Source organism: Grampus griseus (genome assembly GCF_964374135.1).
Source record: "Grampus griseus genome assembly, chromosome: 20".
NCBI classification, from domain to species: Eukaryota; Metazoa; Chordata; class Mammalia; order Artiodactyla; family Delphinidae; genus Grampus; species Grampus griseus.
The window spans coordinates 24,899,897-24,913,042 of NC_139014.1; the positions used below are offsets into that span (position 1 = coordinate 24,899,897).

Here is a 13,146-nt window from a genome sequence, read left to right on the forward strand (position 1 = left end):
AATGTTGGGTTACAATAAATCTAATAAAAATCACTATACAGTCTTAAAAAACCAAAATTACAATATTAAAGTCCAGATATTCTGTATCCTATTATACAAAAAAAGAATTAATATACTCTGACATACATCCATTTCAATGTTTTCATCTTTTAAAAAAATATATTCCCAGTCCCGTTTTTCCAATAGGATAGGGCACTGATGATACTTAAAGATTACCTCCTACCGCCACCTTTTTAAAAAATAAAGGGGCTGTGATTCATATTGGAGATCTGGGGAAGGGAAAACTAAGGTGGTAAAATGAAAAAAGTCAACCTATTTCCACCCCACCCCCCCCAATTTTTTTCAGATGTTTAAAATGTGGTAAAATAAAGACTCAGAAGAAAAATTTTAGATATATTTAGATTTCATATTATATTCATTTAGAAAAAAATAGAAGAGCGAGGAAAACAATTAGATGGAAAAGAGAAAAAGATTCCAAGGTATCAAAGGAGAAGGGAGTAAGTTCCAAAGCATTATAGCCTTAGCTCATGGACCAAGAGACTATCAGCTTTGTGCATCTCAACGGTCAATTCTGATTAATCACAGTTTTAAGTTCTTTAACTGCTACTTAGACAACAAGATTTATTTCAAAATGGAATAGCAGGGGGAAAAACGGGGATAGCAGACATCCAGGGGGAGAAATTCTTGAGAGAATATTGTATTAATAACAAAAAAAAAGTTCTCATATCAAATATAGCTCAAGACCATATCCAATACTTGGTGATTAATTTACTCATCCCTTCCACAGAGAATTATCAATTATTTTTAAATGACACCTTATTTTTAAAAAATTATCTTGAATTAAAAATAGGATACATGGTAATCAATACTTCTGAAAGAGAAATGAGAGAATGGACACCAAAGAACATGACAATTCCAAAAAAGGTAGGTATGACTCACTGGACTGGAAAACAATCTTAATTTAAAAAGCTACTATATCAAGTACAAGGTAATTCTTCCTTTAATATTTCCTATCATAGAAGCAGATTATTTAGTGCATCAAACGATTCTAGAAAAGGAGTTCCTTTCTAAGTCAAAAGAAAATTTCCTTATCCAAAACTTGATACTCCTCAGAAGTCAAGAGGTAAACGTACTTGGTACAAGAATGAGGTTGGTTCTGTCAAAACTGCACCTTTAGTGTTTTGTTCTAAAATACTATAGTCCCTGATATGAAAACGCAATCAAGTTAGGATTCACTGTTAACAAAGGCAGAGTACAGCACTCTAGGTATCTACACACCTAAAAGAACAAAGACATGACACATGGCTCATTTTGTCTCACTCTGGTGGCCTTCCATTACCAAATATCCATTGGCTCCCTTCCATGACATCTGCTTAATAGCCATTTGAGTTCTCCTTGAATTCTAGAATGCCTAAACTCCAGATTCCCAGTGATTCTAGGTTTTAGCTCTATTGGAGTCTTCCAGAGTCCTAAAGGGAGCAGCCAGTTATCATACACACTCTAAGCCTGGTAGTGAAGGTTATCCTTCATGAATGCCAGTCCTTTTACAGCAGGTGTCACTATGTAACCTTCATGGGTGGTGTGGGAAGAGTAACTGCGGGCCATCTAGAAGTTTACAATCCTGGGAGGGAAAACTGGAGAGTGATCTGCCTGAATCAAACATGAAAATATGCCATAAAGTTTCTTTTTTGAATTTTGACTTAATTAGGTCCACTTTCATTAGACAAAAAGGGGAAGAAGTCCTTGGAATTTGAAACAATAACTATATTTGAATCAAGAATATATGAAATTATATTAAAAATGAAATGGTTCTGAAAAATGTCATTCTAGTCCCCTCAATGTCCTCGGTTTTCCATAGAAAGGAATGAAAAAGAATTCAGTAATTTTTTTATACATACTTCAAAGTTTCTCTTACATTTTTAAATTTCAAAGCAACACAGAAACCAATGGAACTTTGTGTAACTGATCAAAATTTGAAGAAATGATTCACATGTACACACCCCAGAATCCTGCACGATGGATACAGCATAATGTTAACTACTATACAATGTAAGCTACAAACAAAAGCTGAGAGCTAAATTGAAGAAGAGAGTCCTATAGGTGTCTGACTTAGTCATTTCTGCAGACATGGGTACCACATGAAAATGTGAACAAAAAAGAATAAACCAAGCTCCCAGGTCTCACTTTTGAGGGTGGGGTGACAATTCCAAGCATATCTGGAACTGTACTCAAATGTCAGGATGAGTCATTCCACTCTTTAACATATTTTACTTACTCTGGTCAGCATAGTTTTTGGCCTTGAGTTCAAGTTGTCTTGTTTGAGATTCTAAAGATTCCACTCTGGTCTGTAAATCCTTTTTTTCCTGTTCTTGAGAGTCTTCAAATTCAATGAATTTCTAATAAAGAAGAAAAATACATTATTTTCATTAGATAAATGAAACATTTTTAACATTATAAACCCCTGTGTTTCTTGGTATCAAGAATCACAACTTGGCATTAACTACTCAAGAAGATCTCAGAATCATGAACTTAGGTTGATTTTTAGTTTCTCTATAAAAATTAAGGTTTACGGGACTTCTCTGGGGGCCCAGTGGTTGAGACTCCGTGCTTCCATTGCAGGGGACACGGGTTCGATCCCTGGTCAAGGGAACTAAGATCCCACATGCCACACAGCACGGCCAAAAAATTAAAAAAAAAAAAAAGTAATAATTAAGGTTTAAAATCTCCAAATATAGAAGGGAAAAGATGACAAAATAATATTTATGAAAGTGTTTCCACTTCATTATAACAGGCATTCCAAAGAAAATACACAGAGATTGGTTCAAGATGGTGGAGTAGAAGGACATGCTCTCACTCCCTCTCACAAGAACACCACAATCACAACTAACTGCTGAACAATCATCGACAGGAAGACACTGGAACTCACCAAAAAAGATACCCCACATCCAAAGACAAAGGAGAAGCCACAATGAGACGGTAGGAGGGGCACAATCACAGTAAAATCAAATCCCATAACTGCTGGGTGGGTGATTCACAGACTGGAGAACACTTAGACCACAGAAGTCCACCCACTGGAGTGAAGGTTCTGAGCCCCACGTCAGGCTTCCCAACCTGGGGGTCCGGCAACGGGAGGAGGAATTCCTAGAGAAACAGACTTTGAAGCCTAGTGGGATCTGATTGCAGGACTTCGACAGGACTGGGGGAAACAGAGACTCCACTCTTGGAGGGCACACACAAAGTAGTGTGTGCATCGAGACCCAAGGGAAGGAGCAGTGACCCCAGGGGAGACTGAACCAGACCTACCTGGTAGTGTTGGAGGGGCTCCTGCAGAGGCGGGGGGTGGCTGTGTGTCACCGTGAGGACAAGGACACTGGCAGCAGAAGTTCTGGGAAGTACTTCTTGGCGTGAGCCCTCCCAGAGTCTGCCCTTAGCCCCACCAAAGAGCCCGGGTATGCTCCAGTGTTGGGTCGCCTCAGGCCAAACAACCAACAGGGAGGGAACCCAGCCCCACCCATCAGCAAACAAGTGGATTAAAGTTTTACTGAGCTCTGCCCAGCAAAGCAACAGCCAGCTCTACCCACCACCACTCCCTCCCATCAGGAAACTTGCACAAGCCTCTTAGATAGCCTCATCCACTAGAGGGCAGACAGGAGAAGCAAGAAGAACTACAATCCTGCAGCCTGTGGAACAAAAACCACATTCACAGAAAGGTAGACAAGATGAAAAGGCAGAGGGCTATGTACCAGATGAAGGAACAAGATAAAACCCCAGAAAAACAACTAAATGAAGTGGAGATAGGCAACCTTCCAGAAAAAGAATTCAGAATAATGATAGTAAAGATGATCCAGGACCTTAGAAAATGAATGAAGGCAAAGATCGAGAAGATGCAAGAAATGTTTAACAAAGATCTAGAAGAATTAAAGAACAAACAAGCAGAGATGAACAACACAATAACTGAAATGAAAAATACACTAGAAGGAATCAATAGCAGAATAACTGAGGCAGAAGAACGGATAAGTGACCTGGAAGACAGAATGATAGAATTCACTGCTGCGGAACAGAATAAAGAAAAAAGAATGAAAAGAAATGAAGACAGCCTAAGAGACCTCTGGGACAACATTAAACGCAACAACATTCGCATTATAGGGGTCCCAGAAGGAGAAGAGAGAGAGAAAGGACCCAAGAAAATATTTGAAGAGATTATAGTCGAAAACTTCCCTAACATGGAAAAGGAAATAGCCACCCAGGAAATAGTCCAGGAAGTGCAGAGAGACCCATACAGGACAAACCCAAGGAGAAACACGTCGAGACACATAGTAATGAAATTGGCAAAAATTAAAGGCAAAGAAAAATTACTGAAACCAGCAAGGGAAAAACGACAAATAACATAAAGGGAACTCCCATAAGGTTAACAGCTGATTTCTCAGCAGAAACTCTACAAGCCAGAAGGGAGTGGCATGATATACTTAAAGTGATGAAAGGGAAGAAACTACAACCAAGATTACTCTACCAGGCAAGGATCTCATTCAGATTTGATGGAGAAATCAAAAGCTTTACAGACAAGCAAAAGCTAAGAGAATTCAGCACCACCAAACCAGCTCTACAACAAATGCTAAAGGAACTTCTCTAAGTGGGAAACACAGGAGAAGAAAAGGACCTACAAAAACAAACCCAGGGCTTCCCTGGTGGCGCAGTCGTTCAGAATCTGCCTGCCAATGCAGGGGACACGGGTTCGAGCCCTGGTCTGAGAAGATCCCACATGCCGCGGAGCAACTGGGCCCGTGAGCCACAATTACTGAGCCTGCGCGCCTGAAGCCTGTGCTCTGCAACAACAGAGGCCGCGATAGTGAGAGGCCTGCGCATCGCGATGAAGAGTGGCCCCCGCTTGCCACAACTAGAGAAAGCTCATGCACAGAAACGAAGACCCAACACAGCCATAAATAAATAAATAAATACATTAAAAAAAAAAAACAAACCCAAAACAATTAAGAAAATGGTAATAGGAACATACATATCGATAATTACCTTAAATGTGAATGGATTAAATGCTTCAACCAAAAGACACAGGCTGGCTGAATGGATTCAAAAATAAGACCCATATATATGCTGTCTACAAGAGACCTATTTCAGACCTAGGGACACATTCAGACTGAAACTGAGGGGATGGAAAAAGATATTCCATGCAAATGGAAATAAAAAGAAAGCTGGGGCTTCCCTGGTGGCGCAGTGGTTGAGAGTCCGCCTGCTGATGCAGGGGACATGGGTTCGTGCCCCGGTCTGGGAAGATCCCATATGCCGTGGAGCGGCTAGGCCCGTGAGCCGTGGCCGCTGAACCTGCCCGTCTGGAGCCTGTGCTCCGCAACGGGAGAGGCCACAGCAGTGAGAGGCCCGCATACCACAAAAAAAAAAAAAAAAAAGAAAGCTGGAGTAGCAATACTCATATCAGATAAAATAGACTTTAAAATAAAGAATGTTACAAAAGACAAGGAAGGACACTACATAATGATCAAGGGATCAATCCAGGAAGAAGATATAACAATTATAAATATATATGCACCCAACACAGGAGCACCTCAATATATAAGGCAACTGCTAACGACTCTAAAAGAGGAAATCGACAATAACACAATAATAGTGGGGGACTTTTAACACCTCACTAACACCATTGGACAGATCACCCAAACAGAAAATTAATAAGGAAACACAAGCTTTAAATGACACAATAGACCAGATACATTTAATTGATATTTATAGGACATTCCATCCAAAAAGAGCAGATTACACTTTCTTCTCAAGTGTGCATGGGACATTCTCCGGGATAGATCATATCTTGGGTCACAAATCAATTCAAAAAAACTGAAATCATATCAAGCATCTTTTCTGACCACAACGCTACGAGATTAGAAGTGAATTACAGGGAAAAAAAACGTAAAAAACACAAACACATGGAGGCTAAACAATACGTTACTAAATAACCAAGAGATCACTGAAGAAATCAAAGACGAAATCGAAAAATACCTAGAGACAAATGACAATGAAAACACGATGATCCAAAACCTATGGGATGCAGCAAAAGCAGTTCTAAGAGGGAAGTTTATGGCTATACAAGCCTACCTCACGAAACAAGAAACATCTCAAATAAACAATCTAACGTTATATCTAAAGGAACTAGAGAAAGAAGAACAAACAAAACCCAAAGTTAGAAGGAAAGAAATCATAAAGATCAGAGCAGATATAAATGAAATAGAAACAAAGAAAAGAACAGCAAAGATCAATAAAACTAAAAGCTGGTTCTTTGAGAAGATAAACTTGATAAACCATTAGCCAGACTCAACAAGAAAAAGAGGGAGTGGACTCAAATCAATAAAATTAGAAATGAAAACGGAGAAGTTACAATGGACACCGCAGAAATACAATCATCCTAAGAGACTACTACAAGCAACTCTATGCCAATAAAATAGACAACATGGAAGAAATGGACAAATTTTTAGAAAGGTATAACCTTCCGAGACTGAACCAAGAAGAAACAGAAAATATGAACAGACCAATCACAAATAATGAAATTGAAACTGTGATTAAAAATCTTCCAACAGGGCTTCCCTGGTAGTGCAGTGGTTGAGAGTCCACCTGCCAATGCAGGGGACACGGGTTCGTGCCCCGGTCCGGGAAGATCCCACATGCCACGGAGCGGCTGAGCCCGTGAGCCATGGCCGCTGAGCTTGCGCGTCCGGAGCCTGTGCTCCACAACGGGAGAGGCCACAACAGTGAGAGGCCCGCATACAGAAAAAAAAAAAAAAAAAATCTTCCAACAAACAAAAGCCCAGGACCAGATGGCTTCACAGGTGAATTCTATCAAACATTTAGAGAAGAGCTAACACCCATCCTTCTCAAACTCTTCCAAAAAATTGCAGAGGAAGGAAAACTTGCAAACTCATTCTATGAGGCCACCATCACCCTGATACCAAAACCAGACAAAGATACTACAAAATAAGAAAATTACAGACCAATATCACTGATGAATATAGATGCAAAAATTCTCAACAAAATACTAGCAAACAGAATCCAACAACACATTAAAAGGGTCATACACCATGATCAAGTGGGATTTATCCCAGGGATGCAAGGATTCTTCAATATATGCAAATCAATGTGATACACCAAATTAACAAATTGAAGAATAAAAACCATATGATCATCTCAATAGATGCAGAAAAAGCTTTCGACAAAATTCAACACCCATTTATGATAAAACCTCTCCAGAAAGTGGGCATAGAGGGAACCTACCTCAACATAATACAGGCCATATATGACAAATCCACAGCAAACATCATTCTCAATGGTGAAAAACTGAAAGCATTTCCTCTAAAATCAGGAAAAAGAGAAGGATGTCCACTCTCACCACTATTATTCAACATAGTTTTGGAAGTCCTAGCCATGGCACTCAGAGAAGAAAAAGGAATAAAAGAAATACAAGTTGGAAAACTTGAAGTAAAACTGTCACTGTTTGCAGATGACATGATACTATACATAGAGAATCCTAAAGATGCCACCAGAAAACTACTAGAGCTAATCAATGAATTTGGTAAAGTTGCAGGATACAAAATTAATGCACAGGGCTTCCCTGGTGGCGCAGTGGTTGAGAGTCGCCTGCCGATGCAGGGGACACGGGTTCGTGCTCCGGTCCAGGAGGATCCCACATGCCGCAGAGCGGCTGGGCCCGTGAGCCAAGGCCGCTGAGCCTGCGCGTCCGGAGCCTGTGCTCCACAACGGGAGAGGCCACAACAGTGAGAGGCCTGCGTACCATAAAAAAAAAATTAATGCACAGAAATCTTTTGCATTCCTATACACTAATGATGAAAAATCTGAAAGAGAACTTAAGGAAACACTCCCATTTACCCTTGCAACAAAAGAATAAAATACCTAGGAATAAACCTACCTAGGGAGACAAAAGACCTGTATGCAGAAAACTATAAAACACTGATAAAAGAAATTAAAGAGGATACCAACAGATGGAGAGATATACCATGTTCTCGGACTGGAAGCATCAGTATTGTGAAAATGACTATACTACCCAAAGCAATCTACAGATTCACTGCAATCCCTATCAAATTACCAATGGCATTTTTCACAGAACTAGAACAAAAAATCTTAAAGTTTGTATGGAGACACAAAAGACCCCGAATAGCCAAAGCAGTCTTGAGGGAGAAAAACGGAGCTGGAGGAATCAGACTCCCTGACTTCAGACTATACTACAAAGCTACAGTAATCAAGACAATATGGTACTGGCACAAAAACAGAAATATATATCAATGGAACAGGATAGAAAGCCCAGAGATAAACCCATGCACCTATGGTCAACTAATCTATGACAAGGAGGCAAGCATATACAATGGAGAAAAGACAGTTTCTTCAATAAGTGGTGCTGGGAAAACTGGACAGCTACATGTAAAAGAATGAAATTAGAACACTCCCTAACACCATACACAAAAATAAACTCAAAATGGATTAGAGACCTAAATGTAAGACCGGACACTATAAAACTCTTAGAGGAAAACAAAGGAAGAACACTCTTTGACATAAATCACAGCAAGATCCTTTTTGACCCACCTCCTAGAGTAATGGAAATAAAAACAAAAATAAACAAATGGGACCTAATGAAACTTAAAAGCTTTTGCAAAGCAAAGGAAACTACAAACAAGATGAAAAGACAACCCTCAGAATGGGAGAAAATATTTGCAAACAAATCAACGGACAAAGGATTAATCTCCAAAACATACAAAGAGTTCATGCAGCTCAATATTAAAAAAACAAACAACCCAATCAAAAAATGGGCAGAAGACCTAAAGAGACATTTCTCCAAAGAGGACATACAGATGGCCAAGAAGCACATGAAAAGCTGCTCAACATTACTAATTATTAGAGAAATGCAAATCAAAACTACAGTGAGGTTATCACGTCACACCAGTTAGAATGGGCATCATCAAAAATCTACAAACAACAAATGCCGGAGAGGGCGTGGAGAAAAGGGAACCCTGCTGCACTGTTGGTGGGAATGTAAATTGGTACAGCCACTATGGAGAACAGTATGGAGGTTCCTTAAAAAACTAAACAGAATTACCATATGACCCAGCAATCCCACTACTGGGCATATACCCAGAGAAAACCATAATTCAAAAAGACACATGCACCCCAATGTTCACTGCAGCACCATTTACAATAGCCAGGTCATGGAAGCAACCTAAATGCCATCGACAGACGAATGGATAAAGACGATGTGGTACATATATGCAATGGAATATTACTCAGCCATAAACAGGAACGAAATTGGGTCATTTGTTGAGACGTGGATGGATCTAGAGACTGTCATACAGAGTGAAGTCAGTCAGAAAGAGAAAAACAAATATCGTATATTAACACATATATGTGGAACCTAGAAAAATGATACAGATGAACCGGTTTGCAGGGCAGAAATAGAGACACAGATATAGAGAACAAAAGTATGGACACCAAGCAGGGAAAGCAGCGGAGGGGTGGGGGAGTAGTGTGATGAATTGGGAGACTGGGATTGACATGTATACACTGAGGTGTATAAAATGGATGACTAATAAGAACCTGCTCTATAAAAAAAAATTAAATTTTTAAAAAAGTGGAATTACTGTGTTAAAAAAATACATATACCTACTCCAAATATATAAATCCTTTAACTTAACTAGTATACTTACATATTCATCTGAGTTCAATACATAATTTTTTACATAATTTTGTATATAATATGTAAAAGAGAAAACTAAAGGATGGAATATCAATAAATATATTTAAACGATTATTTGATTAGTGAACAGTCTTCTAAATTACCTGAATCATGTGCTAGAAATATCTCCACCAGTCAAATTTAATTTATTAAAATCATTCTCATCATGGAGAGATTATCAATAAATCTCAGTCTTCACCTTGTTTTTTAAATTGTTTTATCTGCATCACTTGACAACTGATCACTCGCTCCTCCTTAAAACTTTTTTTTCTCCCAGTTGGGTTTTTTCCTTGTTTTCCTTCCACTTTGCTGGCTGCTCCTTCTTGGTCTTTGTTTGTTCTTCCTCTTGTCCCCACCTTCTTAACACTGGCAAGCTCAGTCCCTGGACAACTCTTCCTCTTCATTGTTTATTCTTATTCCCTGTGATCTCATCCAGTTTCAAAACTTTAAATACTAAATGAATGCTGACAACCTCCAAATTTCTAGCCCAGCCTCTAGCCCAGACCTGAATTCCAGATTTGTAATGTCCAGTTGCCTTCTGGACAACTCCATCTGAATGTCTAATAAGAACCTTAAACTTAGTATGTCAAAGCCTGCTCCTCCTGGTCTTACCTAGCTCATTAAGTTACTGTGGTCAGTTGCTCAGGCCCAAAATTCTATTCATTCTCTAATACGTGATATCCAATTCAACAGCAAATCTACCTTCAGATCTGACCACTTTTCATCATCTCCATCACCATCCTGGTCTGTGCCACCATTATCTATTGCCTGGATTAGTGCAGTAGCAATAGCCTCCTAACCGGCCTCCTTACTTCCACCCTTGTACCTCTACAATGCATTTTCCATACAGTAGTTAGGGTGACCCTTTTTAAAAATCAGATCAGTGTACTCTTCTGCTTAAAATCCTCTGATTGCTTGCATTCTCCCAAAGTCCTTACCAGAGACCCCCCAGGATGAATACAATCTATCATCTTCTTACTTCTTTGACATCATCTTCTACTACTCTTCCCCCAGATATCCAAATGGCTTGCTCATCCTCACCTCCTTAACATCTTTGTTCAAATGTCAGTTTTTACTAAGACTTTTTTTGCCCATCATATTTAAAACTGCAATATGTACTCCCTACTTCCCTTCCTGCTTTTTTTCTCTATTGCACTTACCTTCATCTAACATACTATATACTTTAGTAATTTATCTTATTTATTATCTGCCTTGCCTCACTAGAATGTAGGTTCCATGAGGGCAGGGATTTGTTTTGCTTGCTGTTGTTATTCCCAGTGCAAAGAATGATGATGGCACACAGCAGGTGCTCAAATATTTGTTAAACAAATGAATACATAAATGAAAAAACTTTCACAGTAAAAAAACTAAAATCCATAGAGAAAACTGTATAATTCACAAATAAACTTAGATATCACTAAATACACTTCTAGTTTTAATACGAAGTTTGCTGTCTATTACCTACTTTATGTGTCCTAAAACTTTTCAGTCACTGTAGTGGACATTGTTTTTTGTCTTGTACACACTGTCTTCCTTTGAGGAACTTCTCCCCAGTTTCATGCGAAATCTATTCAGTCTATGCATTTCGATTCGTGAGGACTCCATCTCCCTATGGGTGGGCATATGACCTGAACCAGACTGATCAGAGTCCTCTCTGGGACATTTGCCAGTTTTTAGGAAGAATACAACCTCTCTTCCTCTGGAATCCCAAACTCTTAAGAATCCAGCAGGCTTAAGCTGCAGAGGGACATCCTTTTCAACAGGTGGAAGGAGCATGCCTGAAAACAAAGCCAATGTTAAAGGAAAACAACAAGGGGGGAAAACCCCTAATTAAAGATACCATTTGAGTTCCTACACTCAATATTTCCTGAGGCTGGCATTTCCCAATTGTTTTATTTTTTCAGTGACATAAACCAATAAATTCTATTTTATATAAGCTTGAGTTGGTTTCTATCACAAGAAACTAAAAGCATCCTAATATATTCAGCTACTTTCCCTCAAGAACCATTTTATTTTCTCATTTTATTAGCCAATATTTTCCTAATCTTTGAAGCCTGAAACCTCCAACATCTGTAACACTGGTTCTTAATCATTTGGAGTTCCACAGACTGATTTGGGAATTTGATATATCCATGAACCATGTTTCCCCAGAAGAAATGCCCTCACCTAACCCAAATTCTACCTATTTTTCTCAGAGGCTCAGAGACCGTTTAAGCCCTTCCACAAACCCCACATTTAGCACCCCTGCCCTTTTCTGTGAAAATATTCCATATTTGTCATTGTTTATTTTTTGTAGAATATTAATCTAAAAATGATTACATAAAGAAGGAGTAAAGGTTATAGTAAATGTAGGAAAAGAGGTAAACTTGACAAATCATTCATTCACTCAAGAAACGACTACTTTAAAAAGGGGAGGGGTGGGATTCCCTGGCGGCCCAGTGGTTAAGACTCCACGCTACCACTGTAGGGGGCGTGGGTTCGATCCCTGGTCGAAGAACTAAGATCTTGTATGCCACGTGGCACAGCGGGAAAAAAAAAAAAGAAAGAAACGACTACTTAAACTACTTACTATGTGCCAGGCACATGGAATATGACTGTGAGTATCATACTATCCCTGCCTTCCAAGGGTGTTCACTGGCTACAAATTGAATGCAGGCAGATGATACAAAGGTTACATTGAACAGAAAAGCAGCATTATGTAACAGGATGTTGCTGATGAAGTCTGAGTAAGTTATTTCAACATTTTACCTGGGGACAGAAGCAAAGACTAAGAAATAATAAGAAAATGTAATTATTTTTTTGCCTGCTTTGAAAATGATGCTCCCTTGGCTAACGGAACTGCCATATCTGGGCAAATAACCAGAAAGTCTTATTTCAGGCTTGTGTGCTATAGATAAAATGTTATTTTAAAGAACATACAGCACCATAAAAAGAAACGAAATTGAGCTATTTGTAACGAGGTGGATGGACCTAGAGTCTGTCATACAGGGTGAAGTAAGTCAGAAAGAGAAAGACAAATACCGTATGCTAACACATATATATGGAATTTAAGAAAAAAAAATGTCATGAAGAACCTAGGGGTAAGACAGGAATAAAGACCTACTAGAGAATGGACTTGAGGATATGGGGAGGGGGAAGGGTAAGCTGTGACAAAGTGAGAGAGTGGCATGGACATATATACACTACCAAATGTAAAATAGATAGCTAGTGGGAAGCAGCCGCATAGCACAGGGAGATCAGCTCGGTGCTTTGTGACCACTTAGAGGGGTGGGATAGGGAGGGCTGGAGGGAGGGAGACACAAGAGGGAAGAGATGGGAACATATGTATAACTGATTCACTTTGTTATAAAGCAGAAGCTAACACACCACTGTAAAGCAATTATACTCCAATAAAG

General features: G+C 39.2%; 1 protein-coding gene across 7 annotated transcripts in view; it reads right to left on the bottom strand.

Annotated features, from left to right (window-relative positions):
- SPAG9 (sperm associated antigen 9) overlaps nt 1-13,146 on the bottom strand; it is a 142,667-nt gene that overhangs the window by 93,270 nt on the left and 36,251 nt on the right. For all 7 annotated transcript variants that reach the window (XM_082678430.1, XM_082678429.1, XM_082678427.1 and 4 more), the window contains exon 2: nt 2,276-2,396. In XM_082678430.1, coding sequence (XP_082534556.1) covers nt 2,276-2,396 — 121 coding nt within the window. The remainder of the gene's footprint in view (nt 1-2,275; nt 2,397-13,146) is intronic.